Source organism: Tyto alba, unplaced genomic scaffold (genome assembly GCF_018691265.1).
Source record: "Tyto alba isolate M040663 unplaced genomic scaffold, T.alba_DEE_v4.0 Super-Scaffold_1000006, whole genome shotgun sequence".
NCBI classification, from domain to species: domain Eukaryota; kingdom Metazoa; phylum Chordata; class Aves; order Strigiformes; family Tytonidae; genus Tyto; species Tyto alba.
Genome location: NW_024881272.1, coordinates 35,910,814 through 35,929,884, shown reverse-complemented (window position 1 = coordinate 35,929,884; position 19,071 = coordinate 35,910,814). Strand labels below are relative to the sequence as shown.

General features: G+C 43.8%; 1 protein-coding gene across 3 annotated transcripts in view; it reads left to right on the top strand.

The window, feature by feature from the left end:
* Nucleotides 1–5,208: 5,208 nt before the first annotated feature.
* The window catches only part of SLC44A5 (solute carrier family 44 member 5), a 104,252-nt gene continuing 90,389 nt past the window's right edge, over nucleotides 5,209–19,071 (top strand). The window contains exon 1 of one of the 3 annotated variants that reach the window (XM_042803148.1): nucleotides 5,209–6,540. In XM_042803148.1, coding sequence (XP_042659082.1) covers nucleotides 6,510–6,540 — 31 coding nt within the window. In that variant the 5' untranslated portion in view covers nucleotides 5,209–6,509. Of the gene's footprint in view, nucleotides 6,541–6,731; nucleotides 7,325–19,071 lie in introns of those variants that run through there. The other 2 variants (XM_042803132.1, XM_042803122.1) reach the window with 2 other exon arrangements.

The window sequence follows — 19,071 nt, the reverse complement described above, 5'->3', positions numbered from 1 at the left end:
TTAATCACCGTACTGAAATATGCTGCAGCAGGCACTTTAGCAGCTAAAAGAATCCTCGAGCGATGTTGTTTGGTACATTTCTCCTTGTAGATTCATATATTAATAAATGCCCAGTTGTAATGAGCACATCTCTCAAACGTATTTAACACTTGTAGGTTAGATACCAGAACAGTAAAGTCACACAAAAAAAGCGTTTTGTCAAAGAGGTGTGTGTGTCTCTGGCAAAACCCTTCTAAATTTAGCGTGTAGTTCCCTGTAGGCAAAGTTTTAACGGCACAGTGACAGTAGAGGGCGATGCAGAAAGGCCTTTATAGGCTGGATTTTAAGAACATTTCTATTATAGCAAATCAATCGTGGCTATGCAAGACTATACCGATTCTAACATTTAATAACATACAAGGACTTAACCGTGTGAATGAGTATTGATGTCAGATACAATGTAGATATTAATTTTATAGTAAAACCTGTATAGTTATTTTTAGCAAGTGCAGCAAATGACAAAACACAAAATAAATTCTGCCTTAAATCAGAAGAGTTCAGTTTCCATAACAGCTGATAGAACCGGTGTCCATATGCTGAAGACAGAATTCAATAATGATTGCAGCTGTTGGTGTTGTTGAATTGTGTAAGGTAGAGTTCAGAAAGAGTAGCTGAGATTATAGCCCTATTGAGGCATGTACAGTGAAAAAGAAAAGAAAGGGAAATCTTATGTTGGAGATCCTGTAAGAAGACTAGTGGAATGGAGAATATGGGCACAAGAAGGTGAATGTTGAGATTTTCATCTAACATTAATGTGACAAATAACTAGGACCTTTGAAACACTGATAGCTAAAACTCATTTTGCCGTGAAAGTAACACATCTCATACTAGGTCAGATCAAAGGTCCATCTAGCATAGTGTTCTGTTTATGGCAGTTGCAAGGAGGAATGCTTACGGAAGGGTTCAAGAACCCAAAGAGCATTTACCAATAATGTAGTAAACAAGGAGGAAGCCATAAACAAGAACATAAAGAGATGCAGACCTGACTGACAAATGGTAAGGGAGAGGCAGTGATGAAACACAAACCCGGTGAGTCACACTAATTGATGAGGGAATGTTGTCCTGGGTTGAGTGAGTGGTGGAGTTTTTTTGGTGGCAGGGGAGGGGGCTATCGGGGCGGCCCCCTGTGAGAAGCTTCTCAAAGATCCCCCAGCTCCAAGTCGGACCCACTTCTGTTTGGGAACTTGAGCCAATCAGCTGCGCCTCTGCAATAATGTATTTAAGAAGGGACGTGGTGACGGGCAGTGGGACTGGTGAGGAGGAGCTGCGGCAGCTGCGTGAACACCAAGGTCAGTGGAGGAACAGAGGAAGAAAGGAGGGGGGAGGTGTGCTGGAGCAAAGACCCCCCTGTATCCTGTGGTGAGACGGCAGGGCGGCCCCCCCCTGCCACCCATGGAGATCTACGGTGGAGCAGACATTGATTTATGGCCTGCGGCTTCTGCTTGCCTGATCAAGGTCCGTGCCTGAAGAAGGCCAGGGTCTCATGGGAAAAGGTAGCCCCGGTGCTGTAATTCAGTGCTGGGAGGATTGCAGCATGCAGGGATATCCCACGCCAGAGCAACTCGGGAAGGGCTGCAGCCGTGGGAGGGACTCCAGTTGGAGAAAGTTAGTGACCTACGACGGAGCAGTGTGGGGAACGCTGCAGCCCGTGGGAGGGACTCATGTCAGAGAAAGTTTGTGGAGGACTGTCTCCTGTGAGAGGGGGACCACGATGGAGCAGGAGGAACAAGTTTTGGACACTCCCCTCACCGAAGATGAAGGAAGTGGCAGCACTGACTGCACCCCCCATTCCCTGCCCCTGCGCCACTGGGGGAGGAGGTAGAGATATCGGGAGCAGAACTGAGCCCAGGAAGAAGGGAGGGGTGGGGGGAAGGTGTTCTCAAGATGTGGCAATGCTTCTCACTGTCCTACTCTGTTAAATGTTGTTAGTGTCTGTAATAAATGTATGGGTTTTTTTCTTCCCCTAACGAGTCTGCCTTTTGCTCGTGATCATAAAGGGGAATTTTTCCCCATCCCAGTCCTATCTTGAACCCCAAGCCTGGCTCTCTGTCCCTTCTTATTGCTGGAGGGGAAGGGAGAGAGAGCTGCTGCATTGCGGTTGGCTGCCAACCTGGCCCAAACCACAACAAATGTTTATTTCACTAAGATTGTCTGATCAAAGGTCTTGTCAAATGGGATACCAAGAAAAAGTGGGAAGCCCTAAACTAGTTGTGTAAAAGGGGGCAGTCAGTACACTTGTCTGACAGAGTCCAGCACCTGATCACCACAGTCTTCTTATTAAATCCTATCTTCTTACTAAATCTTTTCTTAACTATCTCTCTGTAATCTCACTATCTATTCCATGTGTATGTGTGTCGTAAAGATGAAGTGCCAGCTACTGAGGGTCCTGTGTGAGTGCATTGGGTACCAGCAAACGGAGTCAGACTGGGAACATGGGTGCCCCTGGCCTGTGGTGCCAGCTACCAGAGCCAGTGAGGTCTCAGGGTCAGCTACTCGAGTGGGTGGAGGTCTCAGCTGCTGGATGAGGTGGGAACAGCGTGTGCCCTGAAAACCTGCTACTGGGAAGAACTGGGGGCTCAGCGCTAGCAGCTGGAGCAGGACCACAAGTCACAGCTCATGTGCCTGATGCTGGCTGATGAGGGTGGCGAGTGCCAGTATCTTCCCCAAAGTGGGTGTGCGTGTCTCATTAACTGGCCAACTTCAAGCTGGACTTGTTGGTGAGTACGAGACACTGGGTCCAGGCAGGCTTATCAGGCAAGCAAGGATCCATGCTGTTATCCAGGGCAACCAGTGAGTGTGGAGTGCCTGTAGGATGAGCGTGAGTGCTACGTGATTGCATCAAGCATCAAGCTGGACCAGCCAGTAAATTGGTGGCCCTTGAGGAAGGTAAGAGAGCTGGGATCCAGGCAGAGCTACCGGGCAGAGAGAGGGGCTATGAGTGATGAGTGTGCCCGTGCTTGTGCATCCAGAGAGACTCGTGTGTGTGCCCACACCTTTTGACTTTGCCAGCCCAAGTGGAGGAGGGGATGTGGCTGCCTGTGCTTGCGTTAAATGTGGGTCCTGTGTGTAGGTACGGTCAAAGGCAGTGCTTCATCTGTGGCAGTGTGTGTGACTGGGTGAGTCGGTGTCCTGTGTGTGTCTGTGTGTGTCTCTAGGACACGTGCTCAGCTTCACTACTGCAAATGGGACCTGCAAATGGGAAGGTGGCAGCCACATCCCTCCACCTGGGCAGAGACCCTGGGTCCCCAGGCACTGGCCTGGGCTTCAGTGGCTGGGTAAGAGGGGTTCTGGGCTGGAGCTGCAAGAGGTGACAGCCATTCCTAACACCCCCTAACATTTTTTAAACATAAAAAGACTTTTCCTTTTCCCTCTATGGTGGCTTAATTTGTTTAAGACTTTCTGATGAAGAACCTTGTGAAAAGTTTTCAGAAATCCAAATAACCTGAAGGTCAGCTGTATTCCCCCATCTTCATGCCTGCTGACTCCTCAGGAGGTCTCCAGTAGTTCTGTGAGCCCTGACTCCTCTTTACAAAAAACATACTTCCCAATACATCATATATTCCAAATCTGTCTGCATTATAGTAGTTTCCACTATTTGCAACATGCGGAGGTAAGGTTTATCAGTCTGCAGTTTCCTGGATTTTCATCAGAAGTATTTTCAAAAATTTCCAAAATGCTTATCACTTTCAAGTCTATATATGCATAGAAGGCTTAAGGAAAATATCATACTGGACCTGCATATTCTCTTCATGCTCTTGGCCTTTAAAAAATGGTTTCTTTTTAGTGTCCACACTTTCTGCAAATTAGTACTGAAACTCTTTTTTGGCCTGCCTTATTGTGCTTTCACGTTTAACCTGACAAATTTTGCGATCCTTTATAATTTACTTATTTGAACACAACTTTAACTTGTCAAAAGATTCCTCCTTGTTTATAGCAACTTCCCTTTTCATTCTGTCTATCTAGACATGCTGGCTTCCTTTTGCTATTTATTAGGCCCTTCTGAGAAACATGAATATACAAAGACAATCTGCTATATCTCAAATTGGTGCCCTTACACAGCCTTCTATCCACCTGAAAAATTCTCACTCATGTAGGGTTTAGCACTATTCTACCTTTTTAATTATTTTTAGCAAGTTTTCTCTTATTTTAGTGTATTTTGAAGTTATTCCTCAGTTCTAACAGTCAGAAGCAAGTCAGAAGTTACTTCTTCTCCTGGAGGATTCTACAGTAAGTTATTAATAGTATATATTATTTAAAAAAAAAAAAAAAAAAAAAAAAGAAGAATCCAAATTTTATACTGGTCTGTAAATGCTAATGAAAAGAAAGAAAAAACTTTGCTAAAGGGCATGTGAGTGTTTTTTTTTTTTGCCAGAACTTGGAAGTGTTGTGTAAGTTAAAGCTTATTTCTGGTGGTTAGCCATAGCCCAACATATATATATGTATATATATATATGTTCGGTTATATATAGCATATATAACACATATAACATATATGTTAAATTTAACATGTTAAAACCAGTACATAAATAGAATATTATATAGTATGTATAGTATTACATATGCACAACAATACATATACACATAATATATAACATATTTTGTATGCTGTATTCTATATATACTATATGATACATATAGAATATATTTTATCTATTTATTTGTAGGACTGGCTATAATAACTCCACAACCTGTGGGGTTTTTTCTTTAGTTTGTTGAGATTCCAGTGTCCATTCTTGAAAGTAGGCTATATATAGATACACCGCTCTGAACAAGAGTAGAATAACACAGAGCTCTAGAATGACACTGAAGCTTCTCCGAGAATACTGCTTCATCTTTGGCTAGCAAATCCTGTCATGCCCTGCTACCTTCAGGTTGCCATGACTTATCAGAATGAGCCAGAAGACATTAACACACCACATTGCTTCTTGCAGAGCTGTCTTATGCAACTTTTCTCACATTTGACTCAATCTCTGGCACAAGAAGCTCTTCTTTCTACAGGTGAGATTGTCTGAATTGTCCTTCTAGTCATCTGCACCAAGATGAAATAAGGATTTTTTCTTAGATAGCAAAGTATGTAATCCCTCTTCCACATCAGGTGTTTACTCTTGGGATTCATTTCCTGGAACACAGACAGACACCTTGGGTAGCTAGACCAGGTAAGTGGCTTAAGAAGATGGGTGGGCTAGGTTTAAGAAAGAACTCTCATTAGCTTTGCAGACCACTGGTGATGCACAGAATGCATAAACCTCTGCCTACGTAGTATTCTGATGAAATGGGGTAACTGGAGGAAGCAACCATTCATGTTAAAAGTTAGAAGGACAAATAAATCCTCACAAAAGCAGCTGGGGAAATGATGCAGTAATTATTAGAGTAATTGGTCTGAACTGAGACCATCTCTGGGAGAATGGAAAAGGTGCTATGATTCCTGATTTAGTTTTCTTAAAACTAGTGAAGGCAGCTAGCTCTGCAAGACCTGATGTTGCACTGACTGTGGAGGAGGCACATACCCTCACTGCCTCTAACACATATATGATTGGTTTATGTTTCAATACATGTGTAGCAACAACTTCCATGATCTATGAATATTAATTTACTCATAAATAAGATAACCATGTGCTTTTCAGGGTCTTAAGCCAATTTTTGAAAGGGTACCTTTATTTGCAAGCCTTGGAGAGTAGCTTTTCCTCAAATTACTCATGTAAAAATGTAAATGATGGCCTACAGGTGCACTTCTCAAGAATTACATAGGGTTATTTCAAAATATTTTCAATACAAAGTGTTCTGTGTGTTGGACTTGGTGATGTTTCCCTACCAGCAGACTAATAGGTAAATAGCAATGTGACATCTGAATACAGTGTCCTTTTTCTGTAGTGATGATTTGGACTGGAAAAGAATCTCAGCAATCAGACTAATTGTTCTTTAAGTGGCCATTGCCCCATTCAGATTAAACAATGGGAGGTGGATGACAAGTAATGGGAAGTTTATGACCAGTAATCTGTACTTGTCAGGGCCGAACCTGTTTCTTGACTGAGCCCCACCCAGAACCAAAACTGGAGTATTAAAAATCCTCAGAAAGACCAGCTCTCAGAGTATAACCAGAGCGCTTCGACTTCTCAGCAGCTCCGGTCAGCTCCTGCCCTTTCCCCACGGCCCGGCCCGGCCCGGCCCGGCCCGGGGGCTCAGCACGGGCGGCCCGGACAGCTCCGCCGGGGGCGCGGCGGGAGGCACTTGCCGAGGCGGCTCCCGGGGCCGGCGGGGCCCGGGCGGGCAGGAAGCGGCTCCAGGACCAGCCGTCTGCTTCCGACCAGCGGCAAAACCTCTGGGCTCGGGGCGCGGACGCGTAAGGGGAAGAGCCTTCCCACTCTGACAGCGACAGGGGCGCCGGGGCCGGGGCCGATCCGGCTGCCGGCAGTCACCTTCTCCGCGGCAGGGCGCGGCTCCCGCGTAGCGCCCGGCGGCGGGGGGCGAGGATGGAGACCTCCCCGCCGCGGGCCGCACCAGGTACAGCACCCGCCGCCAGAGTTGCCGCCGGCAGCCGGGCCCTGGCGAAGTTCGCGATGCGCGTCCCGAGGCGGCGGCGGCGGCGGCGGCGGCGGCGGCGCGGCGGGGGCCTGCGGGCCGTCCTGCCGCCCCTCCGCCTGCCCCCGGCGCGCCCCCTCTGCCCGCCGCCCCCCCCCACCCCCCCCGCGGCTCGGGCACCGCCCCCGCGGGCTCGGCGCAGGCGTCGGCCGCGGAGCCGCCGGGACAGGGGGGTCGGCGCGGGGCGTGGGTGGCGTTCCGAGCGGCCGCGGCGGAGCGGGGCGGGAGGCTGCTCGGCCGCTGCCGCTTCTCATGCCTTCACGGCAACAAAGAGCGCGCTGAGCGGCGGGTGGAGGCGCCGGGCCCTGGCTGCGCCGGCGCGGAGGGCACCGGGAGACGATGGCGAGGAAGGGAGAAGCCTCCACGCCTCTCTACGGTGAGCGCTCGGGCGCGGGGGCAAGGCAGGGCGGGCGCCGGCAGCCCGCGCCTGTGCCTCCCTCCGGCCTGTTTACGTTGCGGACCCAGCCGGCGTGCAGCAGCAGCGGGAGTTTGCTTCCCTCGGCGGGTGCGGGGAGCGGGGTGGGCGTAGGGCCCCCCCCGCGTCGGAGGGAGCCCCCGAAGGCGCCGGGGCGTCTCTCCGCTCGCGCTGCGGCTCGCCCGGCCCGAAGAAGGCGGGACGATCGGATTCGGGGAGGGGAGCCGGTGGGCGCAGAGATGGGGGCGGGCAGGGCGAGAACCTCCTCCAGCCTCACCTCCCCGGCAGCAGGTGCGTTGTGGCGGCTTTGTCCGCGCTCCGGGGAGGAGGGGGCTGCGGTGCGTGCCCGGCCGGGGCCCCCGGGGCCGGCGCGGGCGGGCGGGCGGACCGCCGGGCGGCAGGTGTGCGGTGGCGGGGAGGGCCGGGCCGGCTGTGGGGCGCGCCGCGCCGCGCCGGGCCGGGCCGGGCCGGGCCAGGCCGCGCCGGCCGTGGGGCGCGCGGCACCGGGCCGTGGGGCTGGGGGCCGCTTGCCCGCGGGCCGCGGTGGGTGTCGCGGCCGGGGGGCGGGGGCCCGCGGTGCCGGTGGTACTTGTGGGGTGCCGCTGTTTGGGGCGTAGGGACTGAGAGCTCCGCAGGCGTGGCCGGGGTATCCGGACTAAGCGAGCTCCGCTCCCTGGCTGGATCCTGCCAGCCAGCGCGCCGGGGAAGGTCACCGGGGGCAGAACTTCATCTCGGTGCTTGAGCTCAGCTCTAATTGCTCCTTGGAGGATAACGTATTTGCGACAGAGAACACGGAGCTTGCAAAGCTTCTTAGCCTGTTCGAAGGTGTTGCTGCAAACCCGATTTTCTCTTGCAAGGTGCACGAGATTTCTATGGCAAAACAAATCTGCAGAATGAGCAAAGCACCTTAGGAACAAGGCTTATTTTCTGTGAGTCCCAAAGGCTGCCTGTAATTGGCTGAGTTATACAAATGGGTAAAAATGGCTAGGTAAAGCAGCCTTTGCCTTGATATGCCAGGCATGCTGTGTGACATGTTTACAACTTAAAATACTCTATTTTATAATTCACCTCAATGGTCTGAACCTTGATCTGGCTAAAGGAAAATTCACAGCTTGGCTTCCTCCCAAACAGAAAAATGTAAAAAAGCCTTTAGGGAGGGAAAACAAGCCAGAAAGAAATGAGAGTGTTTCAAAAGTGAAAGCTAAATAGGTGAGTCTGTACTTATTTAACTTCTGAGAGAACCTGTTCTTACTCCTACAGAATTCAGATGTTTTTTCAGGTTACTGCAGAGGGAGGAGGCCTAGGACTGTAGATATTCAGCACTGATGGTACAAAGATAGGCATGGAAATATTTTTCTGAAATAAGAGCAGGAATACAGTATTCAGGAAGGGAAAATACCTTTTGAATGTAGTTCAATAAGTGTTATATATGCTTCCTCACTTGCCATTTGTAAGCAAGAACACTCCGGTAAGAAAGTCACGACAGGAAGTACTGAGGGTCGTCTTGTCCTAATACAGTAATTTTTTAACTTAATTTTTCAGAGCATGTTACTCAGGTAAGAAGGGGTGATCCTTCAGTTATGCAGCTGGAGGGAGGAGGGCAACGTACCTGTAATCAACCTGTAGTTCTGAAGAATTATTGTGACTAGAATTTTGGCTGTTTTAACTGTTTCATATCATCAATGTGTTTACTTCCTTTTATCTCATTTGCATATGTGGATTTTGTTAGTAGTAGTGTGTATTGTGTTACTCCGTTTGCAGGAATCTTGAGTAATTGCTCTAGTCTTGTATTGGGAAGCAAGGTTTGGATTCAGATTTGCTTTCCCTTTAGATCACATAATGCTAAAGACTTACAAAAGGTAAGTGCAGCATTTCCAAATTCAGCATATAAAATACGGTTTTCCTTTTAAATTAGGTTGCTGTAACAGTTATTCTCTTGACTTTGCTGTCTCTGCCAGTAACAGATTATTTATTAGCCCATGGGTATATTTTTTGAGAGATATAGGTGTCCTAAAGTTCTCTTGTTGGAATCTCAAAGATTCCTCAGAGAGTTTCAGCACTTGTAAATGACAAAGGCAAATTCTTCTCAAAAGTTTTGGTCTTTTAACTTGTGGCATCAATCTGATTCTTTAGAAGAAATGCCAAGCCCATGGTTGACAGCTGACATTAGGGTCTGTGAACAGTTCTGTGACTACCTCAGATTTCTCTTTGAGATGACAAGTATCCTATCAGATGATTGGTTATTATGAGTTAGACTGACTGCTGGAAGCCCAAGGTACTGGGCAGAATGGTTGACTGCTAATGTGAATGTGGCTCTATAAAATGTTTTGATAAGCCCATAGGCATTTTGAGGCCTGTTCCTCTTAAGCGCTCTCACTTTTTGCTGAGTTGTCTGTCTGCATGCATGTGTGACAATGACGATAAATTTATCTTTGAAAACAAGCTTCTTAGTGTTTTCTTAAGTTTAGTGTTCATTGGCATAGATGGAAGCTGGCTCCAGGAATTGCATCAAGTTTTTCCTTAAAATGGGTTAAATACCAAGGTTTTGACAAGAACAATGATACTGACTTTATCAAGGGCTCTCTTTCTAGCAGGGGACTTCCAAATGAGAAGAACCAAAGTTCTTTCCCAACAGGAAGGTTGCCACTGAATCTGAGGAGGCAAAATACTCATCATTTCATTTTCTCATTATAGCTGATTTTTGCAGTTGTGGAATCTTTATTTTTTAACCAAAGTAATAATTTCTTTCAGGTAACTGCAATATTATGGGCTGTTATGTGACTGTTGAAATCAACAGTAAAATTCTTTTTGACATCATTGCAGAATCAGGCTCTTACCAGTGATTGCACCATAAGCAATTTCCCATAGTAGTGTAACCATAGTTCAGTTGTTAGCTTACAAATTGTTGAAGCCCAAATGGATGATGATTGTCTTTAAAGAAAGCTTTTATTACTATTTTGAGAAACATTGTTGAGAGGAAGTATATGAAGTGCTAAATTTTATTACTTTCAACTAAAATTTAGCTGGCTTACTTTCTCATATCTGCATATTTAGATCCTCTCTAGGAAAAAATACTATTTTTTCTTTTGCCAGTAGTAGGTACAACCAAAACTTGAATCTGTAATTGGGGTTCCTAGTTACTGCTGTAAAGTTATCATGTAAATTTTTTTTTACTAAGAAGAATTCTATTTGTTTATTTTCCCAGGTAGGAGAGGTTCTTCTGTTTACCTTGGAAGAACAATTGATGAACTATGAAGGTTTCTATCAAGTTACGTTATTTCTTGTAGCTTGGCCTGCATTTCCCTTTCTTAATTTCATCCAGTTACACATATGTACCATGCAGGAAGGGCATCCTCAATCTAAAGAAAATAAGCTATTTAACCATAGTGGTGTCATATGATGTGGAAGCTATTGACTGTGGTGCTGCTGCAGATAAAGCCTTCTTAGCTCCTGCTGGTAAATCCTTGTGTATCATGTTATGTAGTTCATTTTGCCTTCTGAGATTCCAATTTCATACCAGTGAGGTACATTCATATTAAAGCTGAAACTTGATTTAACACTTTATTCACATTTGAATATACTCAGAAGTATTAGAAGTAGGTGAAACTCAGATTCAGATGGTTTAGAGCTTTCTTCCTCTGACATAAATTTGGTCCACTTTATCTAGGCTTTGCAGTGCATGTTTTAGGTGGGATAAATCATTTACTCTTTGAACACATTTGCTGAACCTAAGTACAGAGCCTCAGTAATGTCTGATTTTGCTAACATCCTAGTTTTAAATAAAACAGTTCACTGTAGAATAAATTTAGGGGGCTGGAGAGAAAAACAGAGAATTTTGAAAGCAGCGCTTTGCAGTATGTTTCCTTTTTTTTTTTTTTATTACTGCAGATAGGTGTCTTTGAGTGAGAACTTCTTTAGCATGCTGCTTCATCCTTTGCTTAGTCCTGTGGTGATATCTTCCACAACATCCTTGTCCCAGGAGTTACAGTCAATGGCTCAATATCCAGGTGGAAACCAATAACGAGTGGTGTCTATATTGGGACCAATGCTATTTAATATATTCATCAACAGCAACAGGGGGATTGAGTGCACCTTTGGCAGGTTTGCAGATGGCACCAAGCTGAGTGGTGCAGTTGTTACACTACAGTGAAGGGATGCTACCCAGGGGGACTATGACAGGCTTGAGGAGTGGACCTGTGTGAACCTCTTGAAGTCCGACAAGGCCAATTGTGAGGTCCTGCACATGGGTTGGGGCAAGCCGCAGGATCAGTACAGGCTGGGAGATGAATGGTTTGAGATCAGCTCTGCAGAGAAAGATGTGGGGGTACTGGTAGATGAAAAATTGGACATGAGTTAGCAGTATGTGCTTGCAGCCCAGAAAGCCAGTCGTATCCTGGGCTGCATCCAAAGAAGTGTGGGCAGCAGGTTGAGGGAGGTGATTCTCCCCCTCTGTTCTGGTGAGTCCCCACCTGGAGCACTATATCCAGCACAAGACAGATGTGGACCTGTTAGAATGGGTCCAGAGGAGGCCACAAAACTGGTCAGAGGGCTGGAAGACCTGTCCTGTGTAGAAAGGCTGAGAGAGTTGGGGTTGTTCAGCCTGGAGAAGAGAAGGCTCTGGGGAGACCTTATTGTGGCCTTTCAATATATAAAGAGGGTTTGTGAGAAAGATGGAGAAGGACTTTTTTTACTGAGGCCTATACTGACGGAACAAGGGGCAGCGGTTTTAAACTGAAAGAGAGTAGATTTAGGTTGGACATAAGGAAGAAATTCTTTGTTATATGGGGCGATGAGATACTGGATCAGATTTCCCAGAGAAGTTGTAGATGCCTCATCATTGGAAGTGTTCGAGGTCAGGTTGTATGTGTCTTAGAGCAACCTGATCTAGTGAAGGATGTCAGAGGGGTTAGACTAGATGATCTTCAAAGATCCCTTCCAACCTTAAGCATTCTATGATCTGTATACTGTTTTTGTATTTGTAGCAAGCACCTATTCTTCCAGGTTGTTTAGGTGACTAAAATTCTTGTACCATCCCCTTAATTTGCCTGGGTAGTAATTAAGTGAAGAAGGTAGTGTGTTGACTTTAAATTGTGATGAGATTCTGAACAGTAGGTAATGAAATTGAATTTGATTTTCTGTTCTGAATTTTTCCATTAAAAAAGTAAATTCCATGAGTACCAGAAGTCAGGAAGCCAGGTTTCCTATGCTCATGTCTTGTGACTGATTGACTTTTTTGCCAAAGTCAGTCAAGTTTTGGGGGACATTTAGACAGTGTCTTCAACTCCCCCCCCCTGCCCCCCATCTTTGATTCTCTGCAGTCTGATATGGTATTTGCTTAACCTTTCATGCCTCAAGGCATATACAGGGTAGTCTTTCTCTGCCTCCTGCTGATTTTCACAAAATGTAGAATTATCTTCACACATACCCACTTTCTAGCAGATTTAATGAAAGTTGATGATGGAATCATAAGTTATTGGAAAGTATAAACAAAATACACACAGAAGGTTTATGCAGTCACACTGTAGAGTTATTGAAAAGTAGGTTTAATAAACAATATTTGCAATGCTTGCAGAAGGGTGACTTGTTGGAAAAAAAAATGAAGATACTGGAGTATTGTACTTTTTGAGGTGAAAGTGACAAAGCACAGTGGCTGCTGTTTCTCTATTGACTTCATAAACATGAAATAAATGCAGTAGGGGACACATGCAAGACCATCACACTTTGTGTATGTGAGCTAGCTTTCTAATATCTCAAAGTATGAGGAACATTTCTTCCCAGAGCAGAATTGGGCTTTAAATCAGGTGTCTAATGTGGAGATGTGTCTGCATACTCTGAGCTGTATGACATATTTATTACTTGTAGTCGGGAAGTTCATGATCATGTTGAATGCTCTTATAATGAGTTTGTTTTCTTGGAATAGATAAGACATACACATATATATAAGTGTATATATAATAATTCACTGAACAATCAGTATGGTATCAAGAAAAAATTAGAAATGCAGTACAAATTTGTTTCATTTTACCTTTTTGTCATTACAACATTTTAACTTAAATTTCTTTCTAAAGAAGTCAATAGAAAGTTGTGCCTCAAAGCTTTAGGAAGCACGGGACTGATAATCCTAACTCTTATGCATATTAAGTTACAATATTAGAGGAAAAAAAAAAAAGATCCTTATAGAACTGTGTAAGAGTGAACAGAAAGGTTTTCAATAGCTTTCTAGATAAATTACAGTCAATTATGTAAATATGCATTTCAGGACTGTTTAAATACACATTTCCATAATCCATACCTTAAAGACTTTAAATGTACATTATTGACTGCAATAGGATATGATATAAATATGTATCTAGACAGTGTTAAAGACTTACACTATTTTTCATTGGAATGTGGTGACCATCTCTGTTAATGGGTGCTTTAAAAAAATGTATTTATCCAGTAGAAGAGAGACTTTCTAAACAGCAGGGTGATTTATTATGTATTACATTAAAACCCTGATTACAAAAATAACTGGAAATTCTTAGTTTTTTGTGCAGTTGTGGTATTTCAGAAGCATCTGTACTTTGGTGATAATGATACCTTCTTGGGATTCCTACATTGTGATAGCCTCAGAAACAGATTAAGCATCTTTTCCTCATTTGGATTATCATGGAGACTTTTGTGAAATGACTTGGATTTTTAAAGCTAGTCGTATTCTGAAGTTTTGCAAGAGGTCTTCAACAGATTATTGATAATATGCAAACAATAGCTCAGTTAAATTTACAGACATCTCCTTTGATACAACAAGTAGTGCTTACTTTATTAATATAAGTAGCTGAGTTGAATTCATTGTATCGTCTTAAAATATGCAAGGTACTGCATACTAGAAATGGTTAGGTCAGTAAGTGAATGGGCAATAAAACCAGTAGGATTTAGTCAATGCAAAGTGCTCATCTAGTGGTCTAGTACTTCTTTGTATTTCTCAAGCCAAATTAATTACTACACTTTCCAGTCCAATTAAGATTCTAGAGTATGTGAAAGCATCCAGGCTCTGATTTATCGTCCTTTAGAGCTTGAGTATTGTACTTACTTAAGCTGAGCTGTTCTTGGGAGTAAGGTATCGCTCAGCTGTGAACAAGGATGACGCAATCAGAGCATCTTTAAGTAAGGAGAGTGACTTAACTGTTATGCATAGTTATACACTATTCGGTTGATTATTTATTGCTGAGTGGTATGACTGTCCCTAAACATTACCCAGAAAGAAATAGTTTAATAGGCAGAGTTCTTTATGACTAACTAAACTTTTTTTATGTCTTTTAACAAACAGGATATTAATATGTAGTTGAGGGGAAATTCTCTCTGGTACCGTACAGTTTAACAATGATGTAATGAAATTAACCTTTGCACAGTCCTCTGTCAGATGGATTAGAGCAGTTTCTATATGATACAAACTCCAGGAAAGTGTGGGTGTGTAATGGAGTTGTCATGCAGGAGGAGATAAAGCTCAAACCCACTGCTTTTAGTGGAACTCCCTGTGTTATTGAAACAAGGCTTTACATATGTGTAGGGAATTTTTAAAGCCTTTAATGTTCTTATTTCCCTGGGTTATATGCTCTGAAAAAGTAGACATTGAACAGAAACATGAATCATAACTGTTGCAGAATTAGAATCAGTACACCTACCATAACTTGGTAGTTTTGTCAGAGTTAGCGAATCCCTTTGTTTAGGAATCCATTGATACTTCTCTGCATCAGGGCGCCAAGAGCACGAATAGGTTGTTGTTGCCCTGACCAGTCTCTCTTGGAGCTTCCACCCATGTCCTCTGACCAAGGGTTCTGTTTTTAAGTTCAGGCTGGTGCCTTTGGTACCTGCCTGAGCTGTTGCTAGTGGTGTCTGTCCCTAGTCCTGTTTCTGAAGTGCTGGGAGCACCCTGGGCCATTACCCTGTCTCGTCTGGTGTTCTCTGAACTGTCAGTGGGACCTGTTGCTGTCACTGCTTTGCATGCCTGCCTCTGGTGCTGTAGGTGTGAGGTCATTGCACAGCCTTGTGTTTCGGGCATCCCAGGGTCCAGACTTGTCTTCCCTTAGGGAGCAGTCCTGCTCTTGCTCTCCTCAGCAATCAGTAGTCTGTCTCCACATCATTTTGTCTTCTCAATATGACTGTCAAACACTAAAAGCCAATCCTTTTTGGATTAATTGGCATTTTGTGCATTTGCCACAAAGCTGCTGTTTTCACAGCTCAACTTGATAAAAAGAAATTAAAGAAACCTGTTTATACCAAATAAAAAGACACTAATGGTTGTGTGAAAGTGAGACTTGGCACTTTTCTCATACCTGTTTGACATGTTTATGCTCTGGTGTGGTAGCAGTTAAATATTCTCAGCTGTTCCGTCTCTTTCCAAGGTTCTCTCATTTTCAAAATCATCTACAGTCTTAAATGTAAAATAAAGCCAAAATGAAATCTAGCGCTGCCTGTTCTTCTTATGCACATACATGTAATATACTTGTTTACATGTTTTTAGAAGCCTGGTAGAAATCTCAAAGACAAGAGAAGAGGCTTGTTCAATCAGGAAGAAGACAAATAGACAGTACCTTGAACTTGCCCAGCTACAACTGCATAAATAACTTATATGTTTGTGTTTAGTGAACAGTCCTGACAAGTGAAAAAAAAGTTCCAGCTTTTTAATTCTTTCTGCCTTTTTTAGTTCAAGATGTTTTACTGAATTTGGCCCCAAAACACTCAAGGCTTTGTGTATCTAGTATTTACAAACCGTTCCTCACTCCCGTCCCTCCCAAGCCATAGCTCAGTTGTGCTTCTAACCTTTCGTGGAAAAAGAACACGTCTTAGGCTTTAGCCTGTTGCTTAGGTTGCTGTGTTTTGAGGCTTGGCATTTTCTTCTTTTGCTTTTTTAAATACCTAAATCATTAGGCTATCGTGCTGCTTTAAAAACGTTATTGCAGTAGACGAAAGAAATAAAGGCCTTAACATTTTTGCATGCTGAATGTAGTCCTTATGCCACAAAATGTATCTCTGGTCCTAGCAGTAAATTTCAGGCCCAATTAATCAGGACTTTCTTGGAAGCCAAGGTGTTGAAGCATATTCCAGGACTTGGTCAGGTCCCTTGCTATTGTTGGACTGTTGCCTGCTGTCTACCATCTAGAACTTCTCATAGGTTTGGACTGGAAGAGTGCACTTCTGTACTTGGGAAAGAAGATAGGCATTTACAGACCCAGGAAGTTATTTCTTACCAGCATCAGTACAGATTGGCATTTAGGAGAAATTCTTAACGGTGCCCATTCAAAGTGGTAGATGCATTTACGGTGCTGTTTGGTTTTCATGTGTACCTTCTCTTTTGCAAATTGTTTTTTATAGTCTGTCATTGAACTGATAAAATACAGTACCGACGCAACTATTTTTATGCTTAAAATTCCTGGACTAGTGTGTCATCTCAACTCTGTTGTAGCAAATTTGTTAGAGTTTCTTAGGATGTATACCAGTGAAGCTGAGACAGTTTTCATAATTATTTAGTGCATGAGAGGTGAGCGAAGGGACAGGAAATCAAGAAAAATTTGGTGTCTTATATTACTAGTTGGGCTGTAATAAGAGAATGTGCTAAGCTGAAAATCTTTAAAAATCCTCTTTGTGGGCAAAGAGGAAAAACACCTTGTATATAGAGCCAAGAATTCTATTGTTAGAATAATTTATTCTATTTTATTTGCTCCTGAAGTGGAAAAGCACATAACATTCACATTTACTTAACTGTGTTTACTATTTGTTTTTCCTATTGCTAGTACCTGGCTCAGAGGCAGTTGGATTTACAAAATCTGCTAGTGTGAGTATATAATTTTCCCTAGCATCCCTAGTTATTGTGTCAAGGAGACAGTGTCTCATTAATGACTATTAGCCTAATACAATAGTACAGAAACATGTATCAGGATAAAATAAATTAAGCTGACTTAGAGCTATTATAGCACATAAACGTAAGAGCTTTCCTGTCAAGTTAGGAACAAGGTGTGTTTGATGAAATTTGACTCTGCTTTGTTTAATACAGTGAAGATAAACACATCCCCAAATTTGTGAACAGCCTTGTTTTGTTACAGTGAAGGCTAAGCAAAACATAATGGCTGTGCATTGTACAACATACACACAAGCATGGACATTTAGGTTTTCACATGTAGTCTTTTCCTGCTGAATTTACACTGATTCCTTTGGGACTTTGAAGAAGGTGTTTCAGTCGTAGGTTGAGGAAATAGTGAAGAAATATGCAAGAAAATCCTGGACGAAGATGAACAGAATAACATTTCGGAGTTATTCCAACTTTATTTTCTGTTATCACTTATTTGGGAGAAGGTCAAGTCTAAGTAAGTTTGAGAGCTGGAAGCCACAGTAAAAATCAGCGTTTATGTGGGATGCTTCTATTCCTGTTAGCTTTTACAGTGTTTATAGCGGCTTCAGGTCAAGTTCAGACACAGTAGACAGAATTTGGCCCTGGGTCAATATTCATTGCTTAAAAATTAATTCCTTCTTTCCTCTTGGATAGAGAAAATAGTAGCCAAGACAGGAGATATAGTTCATCGTACTCATTGGACTGTGGTGACTTTAGATGAACTAATGGTATCTCATTCGGGTGATGTGATATAGAGAACATAAACTCCATAAGGGTGGTAGGAAAGCAGTGACAAGCTGTCCTGATTTCAGCTGGGAGAGAGTTAATTTTTCTTCTTAGTAGCTAGAATAGTGCTGTGTTCTGGATTCAGTATGGGATTTGGTATGAGAAGAATGCTGATAATACACTGATGTTTTCAATTCTTGCTGAGAGATCAAGGACTCTCCACCTCCCCATGTCCTGCCTATGCGCAGGTGCACAAGAAGCTGAGAGGGAGCACGGCCAGAGCACCGGACCCAAACTGGCCAGTGAAATACTCCATATCAGGTAATGTCATGGTCACTATATAACGGAGGATCAGCTGGGAAGGGCGGTGTTTCTCTCTCACTTCGGGGATTGCGATTGTGTGATCTTGGTATTTTGGGATCGCTAGTCAGGAACAGGCTGGTTAGCAGTCAGTGGGTGGTGAGCAATGACATTGTGCGTTTACCGTTTGTACTTTCTATTATTGTTACTGTTTTATTTTATTTCTATTATTAAACTGTTTTTATCTCAACCTATGAGTCTGCCTTTACCCCTTCAATTCCCCTGGGCTGGGGAGGATGAGTGAGCGGCTGCATGGTATTTGGCTGCTGGCTGGGTTTAAACCATGACACAAGCCTAAGAAGTAATTACTAGGAAAAAATAGGTTTATTGTAAATCCATGTTTTACTTTTACTAGGATGACAGGAAATAAATGCCTGGCAGCTGTTGGAGAATGGCTCAGAGACAAGGGTCATGAGCCCACCGAGCAGTTGTACGATCAGAGCCTGTTCTGGGGGCTGATGCTGCCTCGCTGATGCTGGGCCTCACTAGGGTTTGCCTGCAGCTGCTCGCAGCTGCCGATACATGAAGAATGTCAAGGATGCTTCGGCCTTGTGTACCGTGGTGTGTCGAAAACAGGTTAAGAGGAATTAGAAATAGTGGCCTGAGAAACTTAGTGTTATGGTAACGTGGTGTATCGAAAACAAGTCAAGAGGAATTAGAAATAGTGGCCTGAGAAACTTAGTGTTATGAGAAGCTTGTGCTGCTAGCTAACCGCCAGTAGGTGGACTGTGCGAATACGACCTTTAGAGCTTAAGCCAATCAGCTAGTGACTAGTAGGCATAATAATTAGCGTGGTCTGTATAAATATATGTACCCTGGACCAATTAAAAAAAAACGATGCTCTATCACCCACATTGAGTCCATCTTGGCGTGTCGTTCCTCCGCCGCTCCGCAGGCAGCCATTAGGGTTAGATGGATATCTTAGGTATCTACGTTCTCTTAGGCAACAGATTCCAGGAGTAACTCAGTATAATTTTGGACAAAAGACCTGTGCAGCTTAAACTTTGTCTTAATGTTTTTGCCTTTTTTTTTTTTTTTTTTTTCCCTCCTTCCTCCTTATTGTTCAGTCTGAATCTGTTGGTACCAA